We start from the raw sequence: 17,609 nt of genomic DNA on the forward strand, positions 1-17,609 counted from the left end.
CTACGTTTTAAAGGTTCCAAGCGGCACACAATAATGAGCATACGTTTCGTTTTCAAACAATTAAATAAGTATTTAACACTTTAACAAGACAAGTGACAAAGAGAAGTAGAAAATTTATTGCAGTATTTGTTCCACCATAAGGACTAGGATCCCATTGTTCTCTTACAACTAGGGTGACCTTATACAACAAAATCTACCTTTACAAAATATCATCCTGCAAGTAGCCCACAGATACTGCATGCGTGGCTTGAAATAGAATAAATTATACCCAGAAGACTGCCATTTAACAGCATGGACAATTAAAAGTAAACAAAAATCAGATCTCAGAGAATATCTAAGCTAAATAAAGCCACCGGGTACTAGTTTAAATTCAAAAAACACTTTAATAAGACCATCAAAAGGACTAATTTCCAACATTCACGTAAGATTTTATTCTATTTTTTTTTTCTTTACAGATGTTTTTTTTCCCGAGATATAAACATTTGTAGTTTTGTGTTAAACCTATAATACAGTGGGAGTAGAAATGAAACAACTAGGTTCTGCTGCACAACAGCGAAGGAGCCTCCAACAATGTTTTAGTAACATTTCCCTCTGGTTTGGCGGTGGGTGGATGTGATCGTAGAAATAGGGGGTGTTGGTTCAATGCAGGGTTCATTAACTGGAAGTCCCCTCCTTGGCAGCGTACAGTGACCGTAAAGTCTGCGCCATTTTGTTACTCAGTTTGTGGTTACTGGTCAAGGCGATTTTTTTGTAAATTATGTCAGACTCCTTAATAGTGTCCACCCAAGGCACCGTTTTGCGTCCGTCCCGTTTCTTGGCGTCGGCCCAGGGGCCAGAGTAGGAGCCGGACATCCAGTGCACGCTGTAGCCTGTGCTGATCTTCTGGATGACCCGGGCGAGCTGCGGACGGTCCTTGTGCTTGGGGCAATGGATGGCGATGACGTCCATAGAGTCCACGCTCTCGTTGAGGTTCCCGGGGTCCCCTGAACGTCTCGCCCGCCGAGAGGACTGAGGAGAGAAGAGAATAGGCGGTTACATTCGAGCTCTATCCTGGGTACATACAGGAGTTTATTCGGGTTGGGTTGCAGAGCTATAAATATTAATCTAGGGATTAAAGATACCAAATGACAAGATTAGGCTACTAAACAGTATGCTTTAGTGCATCTTGGATGCTTTACAGTGCTTTCAGAAAGTATTCACACCCCTTGACTTTTTGCATATTTTGTTGTTACAAAGTGAGATTAAAATGAGTTTAACTGTCTTTTGTCAACGATATATACCAAATACTCTGTTAAAGTAGAAGGAAAATTCTAACTTTTGTAAAACATTCATAAAAATAACACTAATATATCTTGAATAGATAAGTATTGAACCCATAGTCAATACATGTTAGAATCATCTTTGGCAGCGATTATAGCTGTGAGTATTTTTGGGTAAGTCTCTAAGAGCTTTCCACACCTGGATTGTGCAACATTTGCCCATTATTCTTTTCAGAGTTCTTCAATCTCTCAAATTGGTTGTCGATCATTGCTAGACAACCATTTTCAGGTCTTGCCATAGATTTTCAAGCATATTTAAGTAAAAATTGTAACTCGGCCACTCAGGAACATTCACCGTCTTCTTGGTAAGCAACTCCAGTGTATATTTGGCCTTGTGTTTTAGGTTATTGTCCTGCTGAAAGGTGAATTAATCTCCCAGTGTCTGGTGCAAAGTAGACAACCAGGTTTTCCTCTAGGATTTTGCCTGTGCTAGTAGCTCCATTCAGTTAATTTATCCTGAAAAACTCCCCATGGCCTTAACAATTACACGCATAACCATAACATGATGCAGCCACCACCATCCTTGAAAATATGGAGTGGTCCTCAGTAATGTGTTGTATTGGATTTGCCCCAAACATAACACTTTGTATTCAGCACAAAGTTAATTCCTTTGCCACATTCTTTGCATTATTACTTTAGTTCCTTGGTGCAAACAGGATAAAAAATGTGTTATTGTGTACAGGCTTCTTTCTTTTCACTCTCAATTAGGTTTGTATTGTGGAGTAACTACAATGTTGTTGACCCACTCTCAGTTTTGTCCTATCGCAGCCATTTAAACTCTGTTTTAAACTCATGGTGAAACACCTGAGCGGTTTCTTTCCACTCCGGCAACCATGTTTGGAAGGACGCCTGTATCTTTGTAGTGGATTAATAACTTCACTATGCTCAAAAGGTGTATTATTTAGGCTTACCTTAACAAAAGGGTTGAATACTTATCGACTAAAAGACATTTCAGCTTTTGTAAACATTTCTAAAAATGTATCACTTTGACATTATGGGGTATTGTGTGAAGACAAGTGACTATTTTTTTTTAAAATTCAAGAAGTAACAACAAAATGTGGAATAAGTCAAGTGGTGTGAATTCTTTCTGAAGGCACTGTATGTATTTAGTGGTAAAGGCTGGTAAAGGAAAAGCTTGGCTGTGGGTCTCACCCCAGGGTTTCTCTCATCTTCGTCACTCTCGTCATCCTCATCGTACTCTGCTGGTGCAAGATGCCCGTGGCCGGCCCCTCCAAGCAGTGCGTTTATGGCTTTGTTCCGGATGTTGGCGCTGGCCTGTGCTGCCTCGCCCTCCTCGTCCTCCTCATCTGGGTCCAAGTGTTCCATCAGGGTTTTGAACTAGTGGGACAAGAGAGGCTGAGGATTATCGGGTCATTCCATGTGCTCGTTTTTTTTTGTAACATCCATCCACATTTTCTTCCGATTCATAAATTCATGCTACAAAAGTAGTGAAGACTTGAACATGTTGAAAAGGGACCTTGAAAATGACTAGCTAGAAAGTAGAGGCAGTAGAACTCTGTCCGTGTTTGGGACATGCAGGTGGTGCCAAAGCCTAACACTCACATCCAGGTACTGCTTGACTATCCTCGTCTTGATATCGTGAGTGAACACCACGTTGGCCCAGTTGTTGGACAGGAAGTCGATGGTCTGTCGGGGCTTGAAGTGGACGTTGGTCTTCCTGTTCACCGCCTTGTCGTACACTTTGGCCGACTCAGTCGGTGAGTACTTCTGGATTTTGCTACAGACAAGGAGAAAGTGAGTGAGTTGTCCATTGTGCATTAATTATCTGAAGTCTATAGCCACATCAAAATCAATCAAATGAGTGATCAAAGGGAGTTCAAAAGGGGTTTGTCATAGCCAGTTGACAATCAATTCATTTTTTAAGAGATTTTACACTCAAAGATTGAGCATTTGAACACTCAAAATCGTTTGCTTTAGCCTAACAGGAGTATTTGAAAGGGATGTAGAATAGTATTTGAACTCACGTCTACCTATAAACCTTAGTAGGGATGTCATGTGTGAGGCACCTGTAATTGGTATTATAATGTTACGTTATATTCACCTGTCTGAGAAGCTGTAAAGGTTCTTGAGATGCTGTTTGAGCACGAGGAGCAGCAGGATGCCCTGCGAGGCGTTGGCAAAGTCCAGGAGCGGCGTGGAGTTCTCAGGCAGTCGCCGCATCACCCGGTCCACATCTTCCACGTCCAGGTCTTCCAGGTCTAAATCCGACTCAGAGCTGGGTTCCGCCACAGCCACAGGCCTCTTGGACTTCTTAGGCCGCCGCACCACATCATCATCATCATCATCAGGGTTTGAGTTGTCATCACTCGAGGAGTCACAGATCTCCTCCTTGTCCTCGTCCTCCTCCCCGCCAGAGCCGTTCTTTGACTGGTGCTCCTTTTTAACTTTGGGCTCGCGGCGCCGCGGCTCCTTCAACAGAGACTGGGGAGAGAATGAGAGCGTGGAATCTGTCAGCAAATTGTCTATTTGTGTGAATTCTAAAATGGGTACTGTGTGTGTCTTCACAAGTATATTTGATCATGTTAAGATAGGCTGGGGAAAAAAAGCATTAACAATGCTTTTTCTGATAAAAACGAGTTGCATCCGCCGTGGAGCCCAGTTTCATAATATTACCATATGTCCTAGCTGCCTGCCGTAGTTTTGAAGTAATCACGAAAAAACAGGCCTTATTTTAGGGCATTTGTCACCCTGCCAGCTCCTATTAGTTCTATTGAGCAGTGTGACACCAACTTGTCTTCCAAACATTCTATTCCCAGCTTATTGTTCTACGTCACAATGCCTGCTTTGCTATTGTTGGCAATGAGAACTGCCCACGTTGTTTGTAGTTAAAATGTAAACAAAAGAGGGTAATGGTTGTCCCATTGTTTCCTATAGGGAAATATAGGCATGTCTGTATTTCGCCACATATCTCGCAATGTGTATACGTGTATAGATTTTTTTTTAACATTTGATAGCATTTTAATCATGAGAATTTCCTCTTTCTAATTATGTAAGGCTGGGAAGTGTATTCCGTTGTCATCAAACGCTAGCCCTGAAATACCTTTTGCCCTTGGAAAGCTGAGCTCCTCCCATTGTTTTCGTATGGAGAGGCATGCTGGTATATTTCGCCAAATATCTCACAATGTGTATATTTAGATTTTTTCAAGTCGGACACCATTTTAATAATGATAATCTCCTCTTTCTAATTATGTAAGGCTGGGCGGTGTATTCCGTTGTCATCAAACGCTAGACCAGAAATAGTCAGAAGTTGCCATTTTTTCCCCTACTTCCTCGTTATGCAGACATAAGCTCACTTGGCATCATCGAGGTGCGGAAGTTTACTTTCAACACAAGTTATTTTTCAGTTTCCTCCTAAGAACAGATTTTAGTGGTAAAATATATATATATTTTTTTGGTGCAATTTAGGAGAAATTGAATTTTAAGCATCACTCCAGTCAAAACATGCTCTGCGAACATTCCATTCCATTGCTATGGGCCCGCACTAGTGTTCCAGCTTAGCCAACTTTCTTTCGCCATTTTCAGCCTTGGGTGAATTTTGACTCGTTCTATTGTCCAGCCTAGTTAAGAGTGCAAATGGGTTTGTGTGTGTGTGTGTGTGTGTGTGTGTGTGTGTGTGTGTGTGTGTGTGCCTGCGCGCGCCTGACCTCTTTGAAGGTCTGCAGCAGGTTGCTGCCGGACACAGACAGTGTGATGTCTATGTGGTGCATAATGAAGAGGGGTTCCTCCTGGCTCTGGTAAGGGAAACAGGCCAGGTTGTCGGCTATGAACAGCAGCATGTTCACGTCAGTCTTCTGTAGAGGCACAAGAGACACAAACCATCAGTCAAACGCGCACATTCATACACATGCGCATACCGGACAACACAAATACCAACACACACTTTCACACACATATGCTGCCGCTAATCTTTTATTTAATCCTACTCTTATCTATCCTGATGCCTAGTCACTTTACCCTGTCTTCATTTACATATCTACCTCAAATATCCTGTATATAGCTCCACATTGATCTGGTACTCCCTGTATACAGCTCCACATTGATCTGGTACTCCCTGTATATAGCTCCACATTGATCTGGCACTCCCTGTATATAGCTCCACATTGATCTGGTACTCCCTGTATATAGCTCCACATTGTTCTGGTACTCCCTGTATATAGCTCCACATTGATCTGGTATTCCCTGTATATAGCTCCACATTGATCTGGTACTCCCTGTATATAGCTCCACATTGATCTGGTACTCCCTGTATATAGCTCCACATTGATCTGGTACTCCCTGTATATAGCTCCACATTGATCTGGTACTCCCTGTATATAGCTCCACATTGATCTGGTACTCCCTGTATATAGCTCCACATTGATCTGGTACTCCCTGTATATAGCTCCACATTGATCTGGTACTCCCTGTATATAGCTCCACATTGATCTGGTACTCCCTGTATATAGCTCCACATTGATCTGGTATTCCCTGTATATAGCTCCACATTGATCTGGTACTCCCTGTATATAGCTCCACATTGATCTGGCACTCCCTGTATATAGCTCCACATTGATCTGGTATTCCCTGTATATAGCTCCACATTGATCTGGTATTCCCTGTATATAGCTCCACATTGATCTGGTACTCCCTGTATATAGCTCCATTCTTGTGCATTTTATTCTTCGTGTTCCTATTTTAACTCAAATCTAACTCTGCATCGTTGGTTAAGGGCTTGTAAGCAAGCATTTCTCTGTAATGTCTACACCCGTTGTATTCTGCACGTGACAAATAACATGACTTAAAACAATAGTAATTTTCCTTAACCTTTATTTTCACAGGAAGCCTATCAAAAAGGGAGACCTGGCCAAGAGGCCAACGCCGTAAGAAAACATCAACATAAATCTAACTAGCAAGCAAATAGTGGATTGATAAAGAGGTGGGGTTGGGATGAGGAGACTCACGGAGCTGTCGTCAAACAGGTTGAGCAGGGAGATGAGGAAGGCTCGCCGGTGCTGCCGGTTCCCTCGGACCATGGAGAAGAGGTGGGCGCAGAGGGCCGACGTGGTCTCGTCGTGCCGGAAGCCTCGGATGATGCTCTTGCGGGACGCCATGATGGCCTGCTGCACCTGGTAGGACATCTTCATCCCAGCCACTGCCTTCATCTGTAGAGGGGAGGACACATCGTCAGCTAAAGCTGATAACACTAGGCCCAAACGGCACCCTATCCCCTATATAGTAGCGGTCAACCGATTAATCGGAATGGCCGATTAATTAGGGCCGATTTCAAGTTTTCATAACAAATCGGTAATCGGTATTTTGGGCCACCGATTTGCCGATTTTTTTTCACACACCTTTATTTAACTAGGCAAGTCAGTTAAGAACACATTCTTATTTTCAATGACGGCCTAGGAACGGTGGTTAACTGCCTTGTTCAGGGGGGATTCGGTTTTGCAACCTTCCGGTTACTAGTCCAACGCTCTAACCACCTGCCTTACATTGCACTCCACAAGGAGCCTGCATGGCAGGCTGACTACCTGTTACACGAGGGCAGCAAGAAGCCAAGTTGCTAGCTAGCATCAAACTTATCTTATAAAAAACTATCAATCTTAACATAATCACTAGTTAAACTAGTAATATCATCAACCATGTGTAGTTATCTAACGTGTCCTGCGTTGCATATAATCGATGCGGTGCCTGTTAATTTCTCATCGAATCACAGCCTACTTCGCATTTGCGAAAAAAGCACTGTCGTTGCACCAATGTACCTAACCATAAACATCAATGCCTTTCTTTAAAATCAATACACAAGTATATATTTTTAAACCTGCATATTTAGTTAATATTGCCTGCTAACATGAATTTGTGTCACTTCTCTAGCGTTTGGGCCGCCTGGCTCATTGCGAACTGTGTGAGGTCCATTTATTCCTAACAAAGGCCGTAATTAATTTGCCAGAATTGTACATAATTATGACATAACATTGAAGGTTGTGCAATGTAACAGAATATTTAGACTTAGGGTTGCCACCCGTTAGATAAAATACGGAACGGTTCCGTATTTCACCGAAATAATAAACGTTTTGTTTTCGAAATGATAGTTTCCAGATTCGACCATATGAATGACCAAAGGCTCGTATTTCTGTGTGTTATTATGTTATAATTAAGTCTATGATTTGATATTTGATAGAGCAGTCTGACTGAGCGATGGTAGGCAGCAGCAGGCTCGTAATCATTCATTCAAACAGCACCTTCGTGCGTTTTGCCAGCAGCTCTTCGCAATTCTTCAAGCATTGCGCTGTTTATGACTTCAAGCCTATCAACCCCCGAGATTAGGCTGGTGTAACCGATGTGAAATGGCTAGCAAGTTAGCGGGTGCGCGCTAATAGCGTTTCAAACGTCACTCGCTCTGAGACTTGGGAGTGGTTGTTCTCCTTGCTCTACATGGGTAATGCTGCTTCGAGGGTGGCTGTTGTCGATGTGTTCCTGGTTCGAACCCAGGTAGGAGCGAGGAGAGGGACGGAAGCTATACTGTTACACTGGCAATACTAAAGTGCCTATAAGAACATCAATAGTCAAAGGTATATGAAATACAAATGCTATAGAGAGAAATAGTCCTATAATTCCTATAATAACTACAACCTAAAACTTCTTACCTGGGAATATTGAAGACTCATGTTCAAAGGAACCACCAGCTTTCATATGTTCTCATGTTCTGAGCAAGGAACTTAAACGTTAGCTTTCTTACATGGCACATATTGCACTTTTACTTTCTTCTCCAACACTTTGTTTTTGCATTATTTAAACCAAATTGAACATGTTTCATTATTTATTTGAGGCTAAATTGATTTTATTGATGTATTATATTAAGTTAAAATAAGTGTTCATTCAGTATTGTTGTAATTGTCATTATTACAAAAAATAATAATAATTATTATTTAAAATAATAATAACAATATTAAAATATATAAAAACGGCCGATTCATCGGTATCGGCTTTTTTTTGGTCCTCCAATAATCGGTATCGGTATTGAAAAATCGTAATCGGTCGACCTCTACTATATAGTGCACAACTTTAAACCAAGGACAATAGGGCTCTTGGTCAAAAGTCGTGCACTATATAGGGAGCCATTTATGACGCATTCTTTGGTCACCCGGTGAGGGGTTCAAGACGCGGGGTTAACCACCTTTGAACTGCATGGGAGGAGTTCGAGGATAAAATGGTTAAACGTTTGAGGTGTGCTACCATTTCGATTATGGACTCACGTGAATGAATCCGGTGTACTTCTTGTCGATCTCCACCAACTGCTGGTCCGCTTTGTTTCTCATACTGGGCTCGGGGTCCGTTCCCATGGCGATGAGGTATGGTACACACTGGAGAAAAGACACTGGTCTGAGGGAAAAACATCCTAACAGGGGTCTGAGGGAAAAACATCCTAACAGGGGTCTGAGGGAAAAACATCCTAACAGGGGTCTGAGGGAAAAACATCCTAACACAGAGGGTCCTCTTTTTACATTAGAAAAAAAACCTCCCCCCTTTAAAAAAATATTTTTTTATTGTGATAGCCTATAGTAAATAAAACACCAGCTTGATTTTGTTTAATTTGAGGGACCTTGGAGCATGTTCATTTGAACCTAATTCCTGAAATTCTATGTAGTTTAACCAGAATTATGACATTTTTTAGGTAGGCTATTTGATGATAATAGATAAGGAAAATAAAGACCCGATTTCCCCAAATATTACATAGCTAACAAATGTTTTATGATGATAATTTATATGAACCCTCAATTTAATTACACATAATATTTTACAGAAAGTGATTCAATCAATTGATAGCGAGTCACACAATGCATAAAATTACTTCCCAAGCAATGTCCAATTTCTTTGATTCCTCGACTTTAGGTCATAACTCAGCTTCTGAATGTCAGAGAGAAACCAAATATATTCCCATGTGTATCAGAGTCGCGTCTTCCTCTGTAATTTTACAGCTTTCTTCTGCCTAAAGCATTGCTGACTTATGCGTAGTTTTAGATCGGTATAAACAATTGCGAATTGTATAAAACATTTTTCAAAAACCTAGCACAGGGGTATTCAACCGTGTGTCTGCAGATCCCTAGGTACTGCAAGGAGTCAGAGAAAAATATATACAAAAACTTACTTAAAAAAAAATGGTTTTTTAGGAATATCACTTTCAACAGAATAAATAAAGTTTGAATTACATATCTACAGTAGAAAATAGGATATTTTTTTTCTAAATGTCAACTTCAACTAATATTGAGCAGATTACACTGAAAAAGCACCCGTGAATAGGCTACCTGTGCCGCTGGCTATTGGTTAAGCTTTCTTGACATGGACATACAGTATGGCTAACCTTTGTTTAACAAGCTAAACAGCTGTGCTTAGCAGTTGCTTTTGGAGTTACCTTACTGGCTAATAATAATAATAATAATAATAATAATAATAACACTTCCTCTTCCAATTATCTACCAAATCTTTTCATTTTAAAAATGTTGATTGCTTCTCCTTGCCATCATCAAAAAGTTTTGCTAGCGTATGATGGAGTCCCTGGGACGCCGGTTTGCCTGGGAGGGGGTCCCTGGGCAAGAAAAGGTTTTAGACCCCCTGTGCTAACACACACACTGGTACGAGGAAAACATCCTATGGAATGGGCACTTCATTCCACTATTCTCCCAGTAAAGACTGTCACAGACAGGGTTGTAGACTGCCAAAAGGCCTCATTTTTTTTCAAACAAGCATTGTTTACCTGTACAGGGTGGATGAGGCCCTGGTTGAGGGTGAGTGCGATGACGTTGAGGGCAAAGTGGCGCACGCTGGACTGGGTGTGGAAGAAGGCTTCCAGCACCTGCTTGAGGTACAGCTGCATGATGGAACTGCTCATGCCCGACGAGATGTCCCCCATCTCCTTCAGGTCCTCCTGCTTGGACAGCTTCTTCCCTGCATGACGAGACAGACAGAGTCACCAACGGCTGGAGACAGAGCAGCACACATGATAAAGAGAAGACTGCTACCAAACCGTTAAGGCTCTGTTTGACACGTATGGCATAGAATTGGGAATATTCGTTTGTCACGTTAAAAGGGGAAATCTGAAAAAACCTTTTGATCTCATGTATGGTTGAGTCCTTGCTTCCATAGCTCCGCCTATGAATTTGAGTGGTTATATTTATCCAGCCCCATCCCTAAACTGTTCTCCAAAACAGTGGCGGGGTGTCTGTTATTGTTTGAACAGATCAAGCTATGCAAAAGCTGTGAGGCTGTAAGAGGGTGTTGCGAGTGGGTTGGTTTGGCTCCGGAGCAGGCGGTGGTTACTCACACTGCTGGTCAGCCTCCTGCATGCGCGAGTCCTCCTCCTGCAGATAGGTCTGCAGGTTCTTCAACACCTGGATCTTCAAGTTGACCGAGGTGCTCCTGTCGGCCAGGATGCCGTTGTACAGGGTCTTCACCTCCGGGGAAAACATCTGGCTAGGGTGCATGATCACCAGGAAGCCTGTGATGGAGCACAGGATGGAAGACCACAGGTGTATTCATTAGTTCACACCATAGCAAAACATTTTGCAACAAAAAAGAAAAACAAGCAGTTCTTATTGAACAACTTCAGGTAGGTCCATCCCCCATTTCACGCCGTTTGCTTTCAATTGAATATACTCCTGGAATTCATAGCGACACAGAACAAAACCGCTAACGCTAGCTACCATAAAACAGATTGACAATGCAGGACTGCGTTCAGAAAGGCACAACGTTGTAGAATGTTCAAATAGACATGTTGGTTTGGCATAATGGCCCCGGTCCAATTTTAGAAGAGGTGAGGAGGAATCAGAAGGTGAACCCAGCAGGCCATGGGGTGTGGAGGGGGCAGGTGGAAGTGATATTTTACCTAAGCCGATGATAGCCTTGGTCTTCACCTCCTCATCCTCATGTTTGGTAAAGTAGAGCAGCAGCTCCAACACCTTCTCTTTGATCACCACCTGGACATAACAGCCCGAGGGAAAAGAAGAGGTTATGATTGATGTAGTCAACCCAGGTTGGAAGCTTAAAAAAGTGACTTCTTATTCCCAGTTATTTTACATAGATCCATATGACTGGAGTTCCAGAGTGTGGTTTGAATTATGAAGGAGTCCTTTACCTTGGTGATGCCCTTGAACTCCTCCATGTCGAACTCAAAATGGCGACACAAGGCTCCCACGGTGAAGAGGGAGCGCAGGAGGGCTGGCTTGTTGGCAGCCAGAGCTGTACTGTTGGGATCTTCCTGGTGCTGCGTCTTCAGCTTGGTCAGAGCACCTTCACAGAACACAACACGGCTGTGTTATACTAGATATTCTCTAGATGATTTGAAATGCATTGTATCCACAACGTGTGTGGCTGGATTGTGTTGTTGAATTGTCAAATTCAAAAACACCAGCGTGTTGTGTGTCAGTCATAACACAGACAGAGCTTGAACACACCCGGAGTAAACAGAGGAGATGGTGTGTGTGTGTGTGAACTCACCGTAGTATCTGTTAAAGCAAGACCACACAAACTTATAGTTGTGGGTCACCTTGTTGACCACGGCGCCGAGGCAGCTGACACAGTGTTGGACAACCTGGCAGAGGCCGGAAGGGGGGGAGAATATGTTCAGTTGTTTGGCAACAACAACACTACCATCAAGCCGAGTAAAACACATGAGCTCATTTTAAAATGTGTTGGGCATGGGATCCAACATTCAAGTAATTTCTTCAAAATTCCCAGAAATCCCAGTTGGAGATGAAGCAGACAATCAAGAAATCGTTCAACAAATAATATTTCTGGAAAAGCTAGGAATTCTGAGAAAGTTCCTGGAGTTTTGCAACCCTATATCCAAGAACACTAGCACTCTACGCACCGTCATGCCATATTTGATGATGAGTTTCATGAGGTCTTCCTCGATGGTGGTGAGGAAGGTCTCAGAAGGGTGCTCCATCAGAGGTATCACCAACTCCAGGATCTTGGCCACATTACAGATCACCATGAAGTCGCTGGCGTTCTGCACAACAACACAGCATTAATACTCAGGTTTCCATACAATCTCTTATGCGCATAAAGTACATGTTCAGATAGAAAAGAAAGTCACGACAGGCCTGATGGAAACCGCAAATATGTCGGTAAAACTTTCTAAATGTCGACAAAACAAAATACACTAGACAAGGTGGGATCTTCGTGTCAGTAAAATGAATTATGCGAGAAATGTCAGTGGAAACGCCTTTATGCGCAAATATTGATATAATAACCATCATAGCAAAGTAAACTTGGGAGTCACGCGATATGTTGTGTGGTCCTCCCACTACGACTCAGGAAAACATGCAGTTTATTAAACTACAGATGAAATAAGTTATGATGAACTTCACAGGGTGGTGAAAGTGAAAGATGAGCTTGATGCTCCGTTCAATAAATACCTAGGGTCTTGTTCTGGTTAAAAATAATCTTGCTCTTAATAATCTCATCATGTAGGCTATACCTGCACTGTATCTGCACGCTGTTGGCTAGAGAGCACGTGCCAATACCAGTGGGCACATTCACTATTTAACGCAAAATGTTCAGTGACAAAACCATCAGAAGAGTTGAAAATGTGATCGAAACCCATTTAACTTGTGTATTTTTTAATTTAAAAATCGGTACGTGGGAATTTAACCGCAGGTTATTTTTATGTGCCCTACATCATCGCACAAAGCCTTCTATCCACAACAACTCAATTTGATGGAAAAACATCTCTGGTGGGGAAATTAGCATATTATTTGTATGCAGATTTTAGAATATTCACATGAAAGTGTGTGGCCAATTGGATAAAAACCTAGCTTGTGATACAATCACAACAACAATTAATACAATCACAACACTAGAGCTGACTTTCTTCACACTGTGGTCTGAAATGTGCATTTTACAATAACACCACAGTTCTCTCTCAATATGTGGAATTGTTCTATCGTATATACATTACTTGTTCATTATTTTGTGTGTGTATATATATATATATATATATATACACACACACACACATACATACATACACACACACACACACACACTGTATAGACCTATTCTACCTCCCAAGTGGCGCAGCGGTCTAAGCCACTGCATCTCAGTGCTAGAGGCGTCACTAGAGACCCTGATTCGATTCCAGGCTGTATCACAACCGGCCGTGATTGGGCGTCCCATAGGGTGGCGCACAATTGGCCCAGTGTGGTTAGGTTAGGGTTTGGCCGGGGTAGGCCGTCATTGTAAATAAGAATTTATTCTTAACTGACTTGCCTAGTTACATAAAATAAATAAAATGTTGTGGTCAGCACCATTTTACCAGGTCAAATTCTTGCTACATGCAAATGTACTTGGCAAATAAAGGCGATTCTGATTTGATAGGTTTTGCATCGTGACTTTTTTTTGGGGGTGGGACACGAGGGCTCTTTGGGATAATCTCACATTGCACTTGGTGGTCAGGTAGGGTTGCATGGTCATGGCGTGTTTGACGATGAGCTGAGCCCGGATCTTGCTGAACAGGAAGAGAGTGGTGATGCAGGACACCAGGCGGGTTGAGTTCACCCCTTTACTTTCTGAAAGGGGACAAGAATCACGTTACATTAAAGAAATCCACTCACGGGCCGCCAGTTTGAGAGCCCTGGGTTAAAGGGATAGTTCACTCAAAAACTAGATTTTAGTATTTTGTTCATAAGTCCACTGTTAATACAACCCCTCAAAGTGTGCATGTCAGAGGTCAATCACCCAAAAAGTGTGCATGTCAGCAATCAAGTTCTCAAGATGGAGAGCACTTTCAGTACAAAGCAAAAACTGTGATGGTTTTTTGACGGATTTGTTTATGAGCGATTAGATAGTTTCAGTGATCTATCCTTTTAAAGTGTCCTCTGGAATTGGCGGGGGAAAACAAGTCAAAACAAGACTGAGGCAAGTTACCTGTAAGAGACTCCTCGTATTTGAGGATGTGCTCCACAAGATTGTCCACGAGCTGCACACAAGCCTTCTGGGCCGGTTTGTAGGCAGCGTCTTCCTCCACTTTCAACAGCTGACGGAGGAGACAAGTGAGCAGAAAGACAAGGAGGTTAGTAGCCCCAACTGCACTCAAAGAGATGCATTCTGGTGAATACGACAAGGCGGCGGCACTCCGACAAGATTTTTTTATTTTTAAAAGACACTTACATTTTGAAGGAGTTGCTCAAACCAATCGTAGCCCGTGTCTTTGCATGCCGCGACCTGCAAAACACATTGAGCATGTTAATGATCGCACAATCCAAGATGCAGTCGGTGTAGGACAATAAATCAGAACATCTGCAAAATGACTCCCATGTAAATAATACATCAAATGATTTGAGTTTAGCTTGATGACAACAGCGTTTGACGTGCACTCACCACGTCGGTAATGTTGAGAATCTTCCTGGTCATAGTGTCTTTGTCGTGGGCCGGGGTCGGGGTGAACCACAGCTTCTGGAATGTTTCGTTGACTAGTTTCTGTCATAGGGACAAGTATCACAGTTGAGTCAATACGTCACACATGGAGACAACGAAGCTTCACGTTCTTACAGGAGGTAAGTGTGTATATTATTGTCTCATTGACTTTTTATTTTTACCTGCACTGTTGGAGCATAAGAATGTCACTGTACCCCGATGCAGATTTAAACGTAGGGTACAGTGACATTCTTATGCTGTGCATGTGATTAATAAACTCATCTAATCTACTGTGTAGACAGCTTCTTCTCAGAATACACAACTACTCAACTAGCGGACAATACCTCAGTTAAAAAGATCCATTATATCGTTTTGCGTATGACTGATTCCAGATAGGAATGTTACTTATAGAACTGTCATTCTCATTGAATGTAAGTCAGATAAGCGATAGATCCATTCTATGCGCCATATTTCTATGCTTCCCCTCCGTAAGTACATTTTTTTATTCTTTTTACTTTTCTTTATGTACATCAGCTTCAAACAGCTGAAAAAGTTGAGTAGTTGTGTATTCTGAGAAGAAGCTGTCTACACAGTAGATTAGATGAGTTTATTAATCACATGAGAGTTTTGGTTATAGAAATATCCTGTGTAAAAAAATATTGCACAGCAGTTTAGATGGTATAATGATTCTCTACACAATACACCATTTGTTGTGTCACAAACTGAAATTAGACAAACGTGAAAATGTTAGACTTAAAAAATGTATATTTCTACACATTGCACCTTTAAGCCTAGAAACAATAGGGTCTGTAGTTTTTCCTGGTCAGGATCAAAACTCTGGGCCCTAATGATAAGAACAGTACCTTAATGCCCTCCTCGTCGTTGACCCGACGGATCATCCTCACACACATCTCTGTAATCTTGTTGAAGGTGGGCTGCTCCAGACAGATGTCTCTCAGGATCTTAATCACCCTCTTCCTCACGCTGATGCCCGTGTCCTGAGGAAGAACATGCAGAAACTTACTGACCGTCTCGTATCTCAAGTATACAACTTCAAAAAGTAAAGGCTGTACATTTTAACTGAGCGTCAGTGGTGGGTGCAATGCTTTTATTTAGCCAATAGGTGGCAGTGGAAGACAGATGCGCATGAACATGAGGTGAACTATCCATAAAGTCTCAGATGGATTGATGGATTCCAGTGCAACAACACTTCAGCTGAGATTGCTTTTTCAAACACTTGGGACGTGTGCGTTGTGGTGTGTGTGTTGTGGTGTGTGCATTGCGGTGTGTTGCTCGGGGCTCACCAGTATCCTCTCGATAAGCATGTCGTAGTACTGCTCGGTGAGCTGGGGACGGCTCAGCACGAAGCGGCCCAGAAGCTCCACGGCCGCCTCGCGCACGCTGGTGGAGTTGTCCATCAGACGGCCATGCACCCCGCGCTGCATGTCCAACTGCACACACAGCCAGGAGAGGACAGGGTTAAGGGAACACCACACAACAAAATATATTTTTTGGTATTTTGTTCATTCCGTCCACTGTTAACGCACCATGTCATCCGTCAAGTTTTAAAAATAGAACACATACAAAGCAAAAAACATATGATGTTGCTTACACACTGCCACAGGACAAGACTGGTCACACATAATACACTCTTACCCTGGAAAGAATGCTAGGGTCCACAGAAACCACCTCAGACAGACATTTCATGGCTTTTGTCCGGACAGCGATTGCACTCTCCCCCAGGACACGCAAGATCTAGAGAGAGAAAAAGAGGGTAATGGAAAGTGAGAGAGAGAGGGGGTAATGGAAAGAGAGAGAGAGCGAAGAGAAAGAAAAAGGGAGATGGAGGGAGAGAGTGAGAGAAAAGCCACGGTGTTGCTCATTGTTACTCACTGCCTGGCAGGACAGAGCATCATAAAGGAGGAGAGCTGATCTGTGATCAGGTACGACCTTCTGTCCATACAATGGTATTCATTATGATCTACAAGGTGAAACTGATGGAAACTAGATCTATACTCCAACTCTGAGAAGCATTTTGATTATGGGCCCCGAGTTCATTTAACAGCTTCAAATCAAACATTTAAAATCACAACACTATACAGTAAAACCACAGAATAAAGTAAATAAATTAACAGAAAGCAATAAAGCAGATGACTAAAAACAACATGCTTGTGGGTTTCTTGCCTGGGTTAAGTAAATATCAAAGCTCTGGGCGAACGGCCTCATGGAGGCTAAGTAGCGGACGATGAGGCAGGAGTCGTCGTAGTCCACCGTGTCAGAGTTCATTCTGGTAACACAGAACCGGTTGGGGAAAACAGATTTAGTATTTACATCAACCACTGGGGCCATCTCCTTCTTTACTTCACCTTTAGTTAACCAGGTAGGCCAGTTGAGAACAAGTTCTCATTTACAACTGCGACCTGGCCAAGATAAAGCAAAGCACTGCGACACAAACAACAGAGTTACACATAAACAAACGTACAGTCACAAAATAAAATAAAGATTTTTTCTATTTATGTACAGTGTATGCAAATGTAGAAGAGTAGGGAGGGTAAGGCAATAAATAGGCCCTAGAGGCAAAAATAATTACAATTTAGCATTAATACTGGAGTAATAGATGTGCAGATGATGTGGAAGCAGAGATACTGGGGTGTAATAGAGCAAGAGGGTAAGTAATAATATGGGGATGAGGTAGTTGGATGGGCTATTTACAGATTGGCTGTGTACAGGTACAGTGATCAGTAAGCTGCTCAGACAGCTGATCCTTCACATCAGGCTATACAACAGCTGTGTTACGGAGATGGTTCAACCAGGAGCGTCGGTCGCATCGAAATAGAATTCTATCCATAAATGAATAAATATTGTAGAAAT

The 17,609-nt window shown here is 42.3% G+C and overlaps 1 protein-coding gene across 1 annotated transcript in view; it reads right to left on the bottom strand.

Annotated features, from left to right (window-relative positions):
* Positions 1 to 93: 93 nt before the first annotated feature.
* nipbla (NIPBL cohesin loading factor a) overlaps positions 94 to 17,609 on the bottom strand; it is a gene marked incomplete at its 5' end in the record, with an annotated part of 30,305 nt that continues 12,789 nt past the window's right edge. Inside the window, 21 exon segments of the mRNA XM_029717995.1 lie at positions 94 to 1,008; positions 2,472 to 2,657; positions 2,883 to 3,057; positions 3,382 to 3,761; positions 4,985 to 5,131; positions 6,281 to 6,481; positions 8,579 to 8,686; positions 10,078 to 10,268; positions 10,645 to 10,818; positions 11,206 to 11,296; positions 11,455 to 11,609; positions 11,817 to 11,910; positions 12,190 to 12,330; positions 13,761 to 13,891; positions 14,250 to 14,358; positions 14,493 to 14,546; positions 14,703 to 14,801; positions 15,602 to 15,736; positions 16,043 to 16,189; positions 16,395 to 16,493; positions 16,923 to 17,025. Coding sequence (XP_029573855.1) covers positions 655 to 1,008; positions 2,472 to 2,657; positions 2,883 to 3,057; positions 3,382 to 3,761; positions 4,985 to 5,131; positions 6,281 to 6,481; positions 8,579 to 8,686; positions 10,078 to 10,268; positions 10,645 to 10,818; positions 11,206 to 11,296; positions 11,455 to 11,609; positions 11,817 to 11,910; positions 12,190 to 12,330; positions 13,761 to 13,891; positions 14,250 to 14,358; positions 14,493 to 14,546; positions 14,703 to 14,801; positions 15,602 to 15,736; positions 16,043 to 16,189; positions 16,395 to 16,493; positions 16,923 to 17,025 — 3,274 coding nt within the window.

The sequence above is a fragment of the Salmo trutta genome, chromosome 27 (genome assembly GCF_901001165.1).
Source record: "Salmo trutta chromosome 27, fSalTru1.1, whole genome shotgun sequence".
In the NCBI taxonomy this organism is placed as follows: domain Eukaryota; kingdom Metazoa; phylum Chordata; class Actinopteri; order Salmoniformes; family Salmonidae; genus Salmo; species Salmo trutta.